At 39.5% G+C, this 14,157-nt stretch overlaps 1 protein-coding gene across 1 annotated transcript; it reads right to left on the bottom strand.

Annotated features, from left to right (window-relative positions):
• Nucleotides 1-8,250: 8,250 nt before the first annotated feature.
• Nucleotides 8,251-11,416, bottom strand: mnx2a (motor neuron and pancreas homeobox 2a). Its single transcript, XM_060928841.1, has 3 exons — nucleotides 10,993-11,416; nucleotides 9,108-9,268; nucleotides 8,251-8,598 (listed from the first exon to the last, which is right to left on the bottom strand). The coding sequence occupies exons 1-3, from the start codon at nucleotides 11,414-11,416 to the stop codon at nucleotides 8,251-8,253; spliced, it is 933 nt and encodes a 310-aa protein (XP_060784824.1).
• Nucleotides 11,417-14,157: the final 2,741 nt, after the last annotated feature.

The raw sequence follows: 14,157 nt of genomic DNA on the forward strand, positions 1-14,157 counted from the left end.
ATAGATTCATTCATTCATTCATTCATTCATTCCCTGGACCAGCAGGAATGGCTAAAGTGCCCTTGAACAAGGCACCTAACCCCCAACTGCTTCCCAGGCTGCTCTCGGTATGTTGTATGTCGCTCTGGATAAGAGCATCTGCTAAATGCCTCTAATGTAACATTCTCTCTCACACGTGCACACAAAGAATAATATTTGTACATTTTATGCCTAAAATATCTGTATTATCTTATACATTGTATATTATATAGGTATTGTATATTATTGCATATTTATTTATATTGTGTAATGTCTATATTGTCCATATTGTACATTACATTTACTGATATACAGTGCTGTGCAAAAGTCTTAGGCGCATGTAAAGAAATGCTGTAGATCAAAAATGGCTTAAAAATCTCATCTCATTATCTCTAGCCGCTTTATCCTGTTCCACAGGGTCGCAGGCAAGCTGGAGCCTATCCCAGCTGACTACGGGCAAAAGGCGGGGTACACCCTGGACAAGTCGCCAGGTCATCACAGGGCTGACACATAGACACAGACAACCATTCACACTCACACCTACGGTCAATTTAGAGTCACCAGTTAACCTAACCTGCATGTCTTTGGACTGTGGGGGAAACCGGAGCACCCGGAGGAAACCCACGCGGAGAACATGCAAACTCCGCACAGAAAGGCCCTCGCCGGCCACGGGGCTCGAACCCGGACCTTCTTGCTGTGAGGCGACAGCGCTAACCACTACACCACCGTGCCGCCTGGCTTAAAAATAATGAAATTAAATGTTACAACATTTTAAAAATACTATAAACAGCAGTAAGTCATAATAAATGAAATAAAGTCAATATTTGGTGTGAGACGACCCTTTGCTTAAAAAAAAAGTCTTGGATCCAATGAGTGCAGTTTTATAAGGAAATGAGCTGTAGGTTTTACTGAGCATCTTACAGAACCAGACACAGTTCTTCTGGACACTTTGTCACACTTGTTTCTTCATTTTGCACCAAAACCCAGTATGTTTTCTTTTTTAATCTGAAAAGTGCTCTGTTATATATATCTGTAATATGCTGCTCAGATACAAACTTTTTTTCCTTTAACATCTTTTTTTTTATTTTGTGCTGGAAAACTAATACTCGGAACTCTAAAATGTTTTTTGTACTGACTCGATAATGTAGAAGTCATAAAATAGAAATCTATAATAAAATCTGCATGGAAAAAATAAATAAATAAAGGGTGCCAATATTTTTTGCACAGTCCTGTATATAGATGCATTTTTCTTATGTTACAGAAACAAACTCACATGTAACACTTATTCTGCGAAGGTGAAGTGAATAATAACCGAGATCAAGCCTGTATTTCTGTAGAGAGGCTACAGGAGCCAGATTCCTTCTTTGTGTGTCAACATACTGAGCCAATAAACCCGATTCTGGTTCTGATTCTGATCCTGACGTTTTGTTATGATGACGTCATCACTGGACAGTGAGCCGTACAGTTAAGTCGATTACTCTCTATTTGTAAATTCTTGTGTTTATGTAGGTAATTAACCAGTTAGCTAATTATAATGCATCTCGATTAATTATCACTATTCCTATTTTAAGACTAAGAACACATAGTGTTTTCACAAATCTCGCGATAGTTTGTTTATCTTACCACATTCACTGGTCTTAGTTATTTTTATCAACACTGTAGAACAGGATAAAGCGGCTAGAGATGATGAGATGATGAGATGAGATGAGACTTTGGCACACGCGACCAGGAGAATGTTGTGTATTCTCTCCATGGCAACCACGGAAGCTGACGAGGGACAATTTCACTTTGAACGCGATTCAAATTTGAGGGGCACAAATGCCAGGGAGAATTCTTTTGCTTCTTTTTCTTCTTCTGCCTGATGGAATCAATTTTGTGCCAAAATGTTTGAAATATCAAAAACGACAAATCAAAATAATGTGCAACATAAAGTGCAGTATCTTTCCTGCTCCTCTCCCCCCCCCCCACACACACACACACACTTACCCTAACCCCACTTCTCCCCCCCTTTCTTCCCCATATCTTATTCTTTTATATTTGTATATGAGTGATTCCACGCTTATGGGTACTGAAATGGGGACATGAACTTATTTTTAAAAATTCACCTAAAACCATTTCTTTTTTTACCATCAGGTCACAAAACATCTCATCTCATTATCTCATCTCATCTCATTATCTCTAGCCGCTTTATCCTGTTCTACAGGGTCGCAGGCAAGCTGGAGCCTATCCCAGCTGACTACGGGCGAAAGGCGGGGTACACCCTGGACAAGTCGCCAGGTCATCACAGGGCTGACACATAGACACAGACAACCATTCACACTCACATTCACACCTACAGTCAATTTAGAGTCACCAGTTAACCTAACCTGCATGTCTTTGGACTGTGGGGGAAACCGGAGCACCCGGAGGAAACCCACGCGGACACGGGGAGAACATGCAAACTCCGCACAGAAAGGCCCTCGCCGGCCACGGGGCTCGAACCCAGGACCTTCTTGCTGTGAGGCGACAGCGCTAACCACTACACCACCGTGCTGCCCGGTCACAAAACATGTAATCTTTAATGAATGATATGTTAAAAGATAACTTTAATTTTCTGAGATGTAATAAAAACATATTTATATGCCAAAGTCAGAACGTAACAGAAGTGTTGTGGACATGTATATTCTCAATTTTAACAATGTAGAATTACTTTTTGAAACATAGGAAGGTGATGTTTTAGCAAATATAATTAATAAACATGTGTAGTAGAATAAACATACACATTCTTTCAATAAGATTAACATGGTATAGAGCTAGATTGTAATTAATTTGTAACAGACGCGAGATGGACAATCGTAACAGAAGTAATGTAACAGACATCATTTTGGAACTCATAGGCTTGACTTTGGCATATAAATATGTTTTTATTACATCTCAGAAAATTAAAAGTTATCTTTTAACATATCATTCATTAAAGATTACATGTTTTGTGACCTGATGGTAAAAAAAGAAATGGTTTTAGGTGAATTTTTAAAAATAAGTTCATGTTCCCATTTCAGTACCCATAAGCGTGGAATCACTCATATACAAATACTTAATTTATTTTAATTTATCTAGAAGTTTTTCTCTATTTCTTTTCTCTGTTTATCTGTAATGATGCTGCTGGAATCTTAAAGTGCCATTCCACCATTGGATGTATTCTTTGGCATAAAATACAATATATTTTATGACAACATGACTAGACAAAGAAATCTTTTAGCTTCAAAATGATATATCAAACATAATTTTTTGACAACGACAAGTATATTAATTTTGCGACCAAAGTGACCTACCCTTTTAATTTCCGCGCGGCAGTGAAACGTGATGTCATCGGCAGGTTCCCCTTCTTGTGTACCACGTCACGTGTGACGTGGCACAGATTATCAGCAATGGTGGATAGAACGCAATTTCCACTTGTCGATTGCTGTGCCGATATTCACCATCGACCGTCTCCTTTGGGCATCACTTGCTATTTTCCTTCGCTTCTTTTCCGAAGCTGACAATCGCGTTCTATCCGCCATTGCTGATAATCTGTGCCACGTCACACGTGACGTGGTACACAAGAAGGGGAACCTGCCGATGACATAACGTTTCACTACCGCGCGGAAATTAAAAGGGTAGGTGACTTTGGTCGCAAAATTAATATACTTGTCGTTGTCAAAAAATTATGTTTGATATATCATTTTGAAGCTAAAAGATTTCTCTGTCTAGTCATATTGTCATAAAATATATTGTATTTTATGCCAAAAAAATACATCCAATGGTGGAATGGCACTTTAATTTCCCTGAGGGAACCCTCCCAAAGGGATCAATAAAGTTTTATCTAATCTAATCTAATCTAATCTAATCTAATCTAATCTAATCTAATCTAATCTAATAACTCCTTACATTGGTCCCACCACAATTTCTACCACTTCATAACTTTTATCCCACTTTCCTTCACAATCCACCTGGAATAACATCCATCTCTCTCCATTGCTTTCCTTTCTACTCTTCCTTCCCCAGACACTGATTTCCCATGTGACTTTACAGAAAATGGCGGCACGGTGGTGTAGTGGTTAGCGCTGTTACCTCACAGCAAGAAGGTCCTGGGTTCGAGCCCTGTGGCCGGCGAGGGCCTTTCTGTGTGGAGTTTGCATGTTCTCCCCGTGTCCGTGTGGGTTTCCTCCGGGTGCTCCGGTTTCCCCCACAGTCCAAAGACATGCAGGTTAGGTTAACTGGTGACTCTAAATTGACCGTAGGTGTGAATGTGAGTGTGAATGGTTGTCTATGTGTCAGCCCTGTGATGACCTGGCCACTTGTCCAGGGTGTACCCCGCCTTTCGCCCGTAGTCAGCTGGGATAGGCTCCAGCTTGCCTGCGACCCTGTAGAAGGATAAAGCGGCTAGAGATAATGAGATGAGATGAGACTTTACAGAAAACTGTGTGCGGTGAGTTGTTGTAGGGAACGCCCGGAAAATCCAGAGTGGATTTTCAGTGGTATGTAGTGATCGCTTGATTCTCTTAGCGATCAAGTGGAATAGATTCTTTCACGAAACGGCGCTGGAACTAATATTTTATGTTGTGTGTGTGTGTGTGGGGGGGTCAAACGAAGAATTATGAAATGTGAAGGGGACACGCCCCCTTCACATTCAATGGTGGCGACGCCCATTGTTTGAGAGGAGAAAACTTCTCTAAAAATCCAGTAGAAGGCAACGGGAAACCACAACTAGCTACTGTGATCCTTCCCTTGAAACTGTGATGGAATCAATTTTGTGCCAAAATGTTCATACAATACTTTTGAAATATCAAACAAAAACGACAAATCAAAATACAAAAAAAAGTCAATTTTTTTTGACTGGCAAACAAATTATTCGTGTAATCGTGCAAAATATCAGTCTATTACTCTTCAGAAACCTTTTATTTTTGTTCCGTGTCTTTCTCAGTTTTGTTTGACGTAATTTATTTTGGTTGCGATTCCAGCTTTCTCGTTTGCGCTGCCTGACTTTTTGCTTGCAGTTTTGGCACAAACTTCATGTGTGGGTGGGCTGTCCAGGAATGCATTCCCATTGGCTAACTTGTGTTTGACTGACCGCTACGCTCAGCGATTCCCCCGGAGGCTGTTGCGGCCATTTCCTACTCGGATTCTGGCGGACTGTTTGACGAGTGACCGATCCATTGACGGTAAACAAGGATCGAGTGGACTTCAGTGGCGACTATGATATTGAATTAATTCAACAAAGTGTAAGTACGGGACAAATGTGTTGTAGTAGTACACATTATGCAGGTGTGTTTAACGTTAGCAAGACAGCTATTATATTGGGTAGTGGAGCTAAGTCTAACATTTGACTTGCCACGAAACACCTGCATAATGTGTACTACTGCAACACATACAACACATTTGTCCCGTACTTACACTTTGTTGAACCAGGACCTTCTTGCTGTGAGGCGACAGCGCTAACCACTACACCATCGTGCCGCCCCTTAATGTGCAACATAAAGTGCAATATCTTTCCTGCTCCTCCCCACACGCACTTACCCTAACCCCACTTCTCCCCCCCTTCCTCTCTTCCCCATATCTTCATCTCATCATCTCTAGCCGCTTTATCCTGTTCTACAGGGTTGCAGGCAAGCTGGAGCCTATCCCAGCTGACTACGGGCGAAAGGCGGGGTACACCCTGGACAAGTCGCCAGGTCATCACAGGGCTGACACATAGACACAGACAACCATTCACACTCACACCTACGGTCAATTTAGAGTCACCAGTTAACCTAACCTGCATGTCTTTGGACTGTGGGGGAAACCGGAACACCCGGAGGAAACCCACACGGACACGGGGAGAACATGCAAACTCTGCACAGAAAGGCCCTTGCCGGCCACGGGGCTTGAACCCGGACCTTCTTGCTGTGAGGCAACAGCGCTAACCACTACACCACCGTGTCGCCGTGGCATGTTGTATTACATCTAAAACTAGATAAAAAAAGGAAACTCAAAATAAAAAGTAAAATGCACCCAGAAAGTCATTGTTAGTAATAAATTGTGTCACATTCATCTCATTATCTTAGGCAGAGCAGTGGGTTTAAAAACAGGCTGATGAATATATGGACTAGTTGAATGAGGACTTATTGTTGAGTCTCTAAAATAGTCACTGAATTTAGTGACTTTCGTAGGTAAAATTAGGTGTTTAACAACCTGTTAAAAATACACCAGAATGCAGGAAATGGCATCTAATTAATTACAATTTTTCTGGGGGAGGACCCCCAGACCCCCCACCAGTGTGTCCCCCCCACATTAAAAATGCTTCTGACGCCCTTGCTCTCAACCATTCTCACACACACGCACCTACGGGCAATTTAGAGTAGCCAGTTAATCCAACTGCATGTCTTTGGACTGTGGGGGAAACCAGAGCACCCAGAGGAAACCCACGAGGAGAACATGCAAACTCCACACAGAAAGACCCCGCATCAGCCACTGGGCTCGAACCCAGAACCTTCTTGTTGTGAGGCGACAGTGCTAACCACTACACCACCATGCCATCCAGTCAGAATTGTTCCTTGTCATTTATGGTGGTGCTACATGTTCCTTCTCACTTGGCAAGGCAAGGCGTCCTTTCCAATGAAATGCATTTAATCCTTAGAAACACAAAAGGCTTTTCATTTTGACGAAGACAGACTGCTGCATTTCCGCCTGCTCTCATGTTTATGCAACAATACACACACACATGGGCAATTTAGAGCAGCCAATTAACTTAACTGCATGTCTTTGGGGGAAACCAGAGCACCCAGAGGAAACCCACACAGACACAAGGAGAACATGCAAACTCCACACAGAAAGACCCCGCATCAGCCACTGGGCTCGAACCCAGAACCTTCTTGCTGTGAGGCGACAGTGCTAACCACTACACCACCATGCCATCCAGTGAGAACTGTTCTTTGGTATTTATGGTGGTGCTACATGTTTCTTCTCACTTGGCAAGGCAAGGCGTCCTTTCCAACGAAATGTATTTAATCCTTAGAAACACAAAAGGCTTTTCCTTTTGACGAAGACAGACTGCTGCATTTCTGCCTGCTCTCATGTTTATGCAACAATACACACACACACACACACACAGTAAAGTTCCTCTTTTGTTCCCCAGGAGCATTTGTTTTCCACAAATTAAATTGGGCTGTGACATCAGCACAAGGAGCTGATTATTTTACTTCCTCTTCATTAACTTAATTATTTGTCCATCAGTAAACCTGCCTGAGTAACTCATATTTGAAAGGCATGGCCATAAATAATGAGCAGATTGCTCATAATGCAGTGCAGATTCTCCAGCGCTTTAATCACAATCTTTGTCAGGTGGAGGTTAAACAGGAGAAAAGGGAGGGCCCCTGTGGAAAGAGGAACAAATAACTTTGCCTGCTGCTTTACAGCCATGATCATTTACAGCACTGAATCACCAGGGCTGTGCTCCTTGTGCCAAACACACATTTATACCTCAATACATAATGCACACAGGGGCGAGGTGTTTATCTAAAGAAGAAATTATGGTCACAGAGTAAATAGAGTCCAGTATTTACAGTTTATTATCTTTTTTTTTTTTGCTTTTAATTTAACAGACATTTTCTTTCCTGTGAATTTTCACTGTGTACATTTTACAGTGAATAAATTAGATATAATCTATAATACTTAAATACCATGAAGGACAACACCACCAATAACAAACATGACGAAGACTAATGACGAAATATCACACTGCTCCTGCTGCTTTTTGCTCCTGTTTCTCAGGTGAGGATTTACAAGTTCTGCTGTGTTATTCAGTCAATGGTTTCTGAGAAAAAAAGCTGTCTAACGAAAGCTTCGACTCACACAGTAACCCTCTGACCGCATTGAGCACAGTGTAGTTCATAGTCACACGTGCTTTTGTTCATGTGTATGTACAGATCAGTGTACAAAAGTATAAGCGTCTGGCCTGCATGCAGTAGAAATGTTGGTTCTACTACTCAAACACAGGTTGCATATCCCAAAAATCTGACCTGAACACAGAGGACAAAGACATTTTTACAGGGAGAAACATTCCTACTTGGGACAAGACAGCAGTTTATAAGTTAAAGGCTGTCACATACGTAGATAAATAAGAGATAGAGATTTTGGTGCATGGCTTCAGTCTTTGCAAGTCTCTGATGAAGGCTATAGATGCAGCAAGCTGTTGGACTACACAATGGGTAAATAATTCATAATTACACCGTGTCTTCATAGCCCTACTCCAATCTTCCTGTCTGCTCCAATCTCTTCCAGGTCATCGTCTGAGTAAGAGCTGTGAGAGCTGTAGCTCAGCTCGGAGCTGTGCTGGAGAAAGTCTGAGGAGTGAGGCAGGCCCACGCTGCTGTTTAGAGCACCTCCAAAGCCTTCATCTTCATCCTCTTCCTCCTCTGCTTCCAGCTCTTCGTCGTCATCCTGTGTGCTGCAACGACGAGGGTCTCCAGGTTTGCTGGAGCGTTTGGCCTGTTGGTTTCCATCAGCCTCTAGCTGTGCTGCTTGCTCTTTGGCTTTGCGGCTGCGCTTCCATTTCATCCGTCGGTTTTGGAACCAGATTTTCACCTATATGTGATTTAATGTGACAACTTCAGTCATAGTGTGGTAAGGACATGGGATCAATGTACCAAAAAACAGGCCAACTCAGTATTAAAAAATAAATAAACACAAGATTCAATATCAAATCTTTAATTTATTATATTTACGCTCTCAGAACAAAAAGTCAAATTTTCTCCTGTACCTTTTCTTGTCGCTGGGATGGGACCATTTTTGTACCTGTAGTATGTATCTTTTAAATGAATGCAGTATAGCTGTAATAATTTAAATTACACGGTTGCACATAGTATTGCACATCATACACAGAATTTAAAGGCACATTTTTTGCATATTTGCACACAAAAAAAAGATACACGCTAAAGCTACAAATAACGTACCTTGATGGTATCAACCCAGTGAAAGGAAAGGCGCAGGTTAGTACACTTTTTCTGAAAGTGTATAGTGTATGGCAAAAGAAGTCAGATTCAAATGCATAGTGTAAACACAATGCAAAGAACAAATCATATCAACATTATCACCTGTGTTTCAGTCAGCATTAGTGAAGTGGCCACTTCAAAGCGTTTGGGTCGAGACAGGTACTTGTTCAGTTTGAACTGGTTTTCCAGCTCCAGTAGTTGCTGACTAGTGAAGGCAGTTCGAGGTCGACGGCACTTTCCCATCAAGCCTGACTGAGGAGAGCCTGTGAGAGGATGACAGAACGAACAAAGAATGCAGAGAGAAAAATTCCAGAAGAGAAAGAGAACAAAAATGAAAGAGACAACACAAAAAAGGAAACACACTGACTGCCCCCCTCGTCTCCTTCTATCACTAATGATAACAGCCATACTTCAGTTTATTGTTGATGAAAGGGTCCAGAGATATTACTTTAGTGGGATAATAAAACACCAGTGAGCACCATTAACTTAATGAAAACTCAATAAACGCTACCAGAAAACTTTATTGACAAAGTACAGAGCGGATTAAGTGTTTCTTTATAGTTTTCTGCCAGACAAAGGCAATTTTAATAGAGCTGTCCTTTATGGCAAAATGAAAGGACTAAAAATAAAAAGCTTACATTATAGTTCAGTTAGCAGTAAATACTGATTCAATTATGGTAGAGAATATTTACAGCTCCTGGAGGTCACGGTGTTGAGTTTCATTTCATATATTTCAAATAAAATCAATTACTTTTCATGTAATATTTTTATTTTCATACGGTGATGGTTTATGGAGGCAGAAAGAACAAGTACAAATTAGTCATCTATTGTGACATTACTGGCAATGATTAATTTCATTACAATTATTATTATTATTATTATTATTATTATTATTATTATTATTATTATTACTCATTGTAATTGGCATTATTTTTTTTATCTTATAAAATAACAATACACCAACAACAATCATAATAGTAAATCTATTCAGTGCAATTTTTACAATATTATTATTATTATTATTAATGATTATTATTATTATTTTATTTTTTTATTTTAACAATATTTTATTGTGGACTAATAAGTGCTTAATTTAGTTACAGATATAAAACTGAAATGTAATTAGCAGGGAAACAGGACACGCAATGAGTTTGCATCACACACCACTTTCCTGATGACTCTAATTTTTTCCTGTTAAATGTTTTGCTTTAAATGTTTTAAATGTTCCAATAAATTAAACGTTATTAAAACAAATTAAACACCAGCGACAAACTTGCAGGAAGCTTTGTGTATAAAACAGAGCGCAAGTAAAAGGAGAAAACACTCAGAACACATTCGTTTCATTTACGCAATCACTTTACCATAATAATAATAATAATAATAATAATAATAATAATAATAATAATTTCAAAAAATAAAAATAAAGAAAAACCTAAAGATGAAAAGAAAAAAGAGAACCTGAGAGCTATTTTGGATCAGACTTTGTGTGCGTGACTCCATTTAATTTGCTTTAAAGTTGAGTCGGGACCAGAACCCGACCTTTATTCTTCACTGAAGTTGATTAATTCAGCTGCACAAAAGCCCATTTAATTTTGATCAAGAAAGAAAGAAAGCAGGGGTGCAGATCCGATGTCAGGATTGGGGGGGAGACACAAAAGTGATTTTTTTTTTTGCCCGTATGCAGCTCATACCATGCAACCATAAATCACAACTTCGTAGAGGCTCGCCACATCATTCAAAAAGTACTGCACAGGGAATCATTTGTCTGAAAATACATTTGTTTGTACAATTTTTAATAATTTAGGGGATTTTTATTGGGTGGGACAATTCATGTTTTTCAGAAATTGGGGGGTCATGTCCCCCCCGGGATCTGCACCCATGGAAGGAAGAGAAAGAAAGAAAGAAAGAAAGAAAGAAAGAAAGAAAGAAAGAAAGAAAGAAAGAAAGAACGCATACCCTACTGTTTATGCGCAATCCCTGCACGTACCGTTAAACTCGGCGAGTCTGGGCACCATGATTCCTGCGCGGATCCACTGCTCGAAGGGAAAATGTCCCGCCACGGCGGCGGCCTTCAGCTGCTCGGGGTGCGGCGGAGTGAAGGCGGTGTGGTAGGGGAATGCGGCATGCTGCGCTCCCAGCGCACTCAGAGAGCACACCGGGCCCGGGTACATCCCTGCGATCGAGCCCTGAGATAAAGCGCTAAGTCCTGGGTGAGGGATGGTGAGCAGGCCGGGCTTGGGTACGAGTCCTGTCTGCTGCTGGAGCGCAGTGGCGCTGCTCCGGATCGGAGAGCTGTCCGCCCGTTTACACACAGCGGCTTCAACATCGAACACATCAGACTCCCGACTTCTCCTCCGCTGGGACTCTCCGGCCAGAAGGGCATCGATCCGAAAGTTCTTGGACTTATCCATGGCAATCCTGTCGGCTTCAAACTGCGTGCTTGTTTTTATTTATTCAGGGCTTGTTTTTATTTACTTATGCTCGGAAGACCTGCTCATCTAATCATCTCGAAGCTGAAATAAATGTAAAGGCTATGAACTGACAAGCACGTCGGTGCTGTTTTCTGTCAGGGTACCCCTCCTTCCTTCTTTCCTTCCTTCCCTCCCTCCTTCCTTCCTTCCTTTTTCCTAATTTCGTCCAAAACCGATCTCACGCGCTTTAGTGCTGAACGCAGGTGCAGCTTCCGACTTTTGGATGCGCTCGCGCTCCTCAAGCGCCTCTGATTGGCTGAGCGAGCTGACCTGCAGAGCTCCGAGCTTCGAGCTCCTCCCCCCACGCTTTCTAATTAACTAATTACCCGCACATTTAGTGCTCTGGAGCCCAAACCCATTCACACCACTTTATATATAGCTGTATATATATGCAGCGAGCATTAATGAATAATTACTGAAGGGTGTGATGTCCAACCCTTTACTGAAGGCTGCTGTTCACTTTATTCACTAATTTCAGTGTGGGCTTTATGCTCAAAATAGATCAGCAAAACGATAACAAAGCTGCAATCAGATTAAAAATCAACTCACTTATTATTTCCGAAATTCTGTACTTGTGAATTAAAAAAAAAGATCAAAAGAAATAATACAGCCATACTGCAATGCATCATTGCTGTTTATTTGAATAATAGTCTATATTTATAATAAAAATGCTGAGGAATTTGGAGCCTTAAAAACCACCCGCACTCAGTTATCAATTATGTTGCTTAAGCATGATATGCATCACAATAACATTTACATAGCCGACAGTAAAGATAAGATAAGATAAGATAAGATAAGATAAGATAAGATAAGATAAGATAAGATAAGATAAGATAGCCTTTTATTATCCCACAAGAAGAAATTTTCATTGTTACAGCAGCAAAATATAGAAAGGCAGTGAAGGAGTAGTGCAAAAAGTACAAAGTATACAAAAAAGTATATGCAGTATATAAAAGAAATAAGCTACAAATTGAAGATAAAATTAACTAATTATCATAAATTAACAGGTTTGCAAATATACAGTTAACATAAGTGTATTACACAGATGGTATTACACGTGTAAGTACTGACATTTCATTAAGAGAAGAAAAAGAGAAAGAAAAAAAAACAATGCTATGTTGAAATGTCTTAAATAACCTGCCAATAGGAATTAAAGGAATAATGATATATCGTTTATTATAATGCATTATATTTTAATCTTCATAGATATGTCACTATGCTATAGATATATTATTATACATTAGACTAAATATTAGCCCATGAAAATAAAATAAAATAAATATTTTATTTCCCAACCTAACAGGAATGTTTAAATAACCTATTCTAACCAAAGCATTAAAACTGAAATATAATAATAATAATAATAATAATAATAATAATAATAATAATAATAATACAGACACACAATTGAGCAAATCTCTTTGAACTTCTTTGCCCATGAAGAAATGATGTCATTTCTCTGGTACAAGGTGAGTTTCAGTCAGTGTATTTGGTAGTTCTATTTAAGAAAAAAAAAAAACAACCTGGAACAACATTTCTGTTGCTGGCCTTGATGAGAAGGAATGATGGACAAGTTGACCTTTTCCAACCCCACCTTGAGACCAGGTGTGATCAACCTGGTAATTTCCCACAGTAAGCAGCTCAGTGAGCATACATGGCCACCCAGTTTTTCCTTGTCACCTGTAAACACACTCTCACGGACAGGTGTTGCATTAATGAGGCCACGTCAGGTCGATGTTGGAAGATAAGGTAACAATCCACATACTGTAGAGTTTATTGTGCTTTTATCCTACTCCTCAATCATAAACTTTAATGTTAACCAAATTTATTAAACATTAAGGAAGAGTTTATCTTGGGTCTAATTTTTTCTTATTACCTGTCTCTATGTAATAAACACTGCTTTTTTTTTAAGTGTGGGAGTTTTTCCTCATGGTTGATGTGAGGTTTATTAAATGATAATCTCTCAAGTATGGAAAAATAATAATACCGATATTAAGCCCAGATAGGGCTTTATTAAATATATATTATAAGCCTCGTTAAATAATGATTAGATTTGAGGAAAGAGTAATGAATGTAATTATTTCAAATATTGCCTGTACTATAATGAAGCAAGATAAGAATTTAATACAAATATAATTTCACCAGCTATTGGCATCAGGACAAGATGTGTTTTGTTATCAGGAAAAGAATTAACAAACAACCGAGTACAACTGAAATGTAACCCATATTTTAAAATATGAAGCAAGAAATTTGTCATAAATTCTGTCATGAAACACATCCAAGAAACACTGCATGTGTGCATTAAAACTACAAACCTGTGAGAGATAGAGAAGTGAGAATAGCTTTTTTCCCAGGCAAGACCTTCAGACCATAATTAATCTCCATTCATTAAGAAGATAAAGATAATTTATTAGACCTATTCCTGCCATTCATTAACCAGTGCAGTGTTTACACAATGTACAAGACTAAATTAAACTGATGTTTGTTTCATTGAGAAGGGGAAAAATGCAATTAAACTACTAATTAATTAAACGACTGGTTAAATATTAAAAATCACTTCACTGCAACCATCAATTTAAAGTACAGTGCTATTATATCACAGTCATTGGAAATGAAAATGCATGTTAGGCTATTTTCCTTTTAGTTTAAGATTCAACATGATACCGTAATTAAGTGTTTTA

Source organism: Neoarius graeffei, chromosome 9, assembly GCF_027579695.1.
Source record: "Neoarius graeffei isolate fNeoGra1 chromosome 9, fNeoGra1.pri, whole genome shotgun sequence".
In the NCBI taxonomy this organism is placed as follows: domain Eukaryota; kingdom Metazoa; phylum Chordata; class Actinopteri; order Siluriformes; family Ariidae; genus Neoarius; species Neoarius graeffei.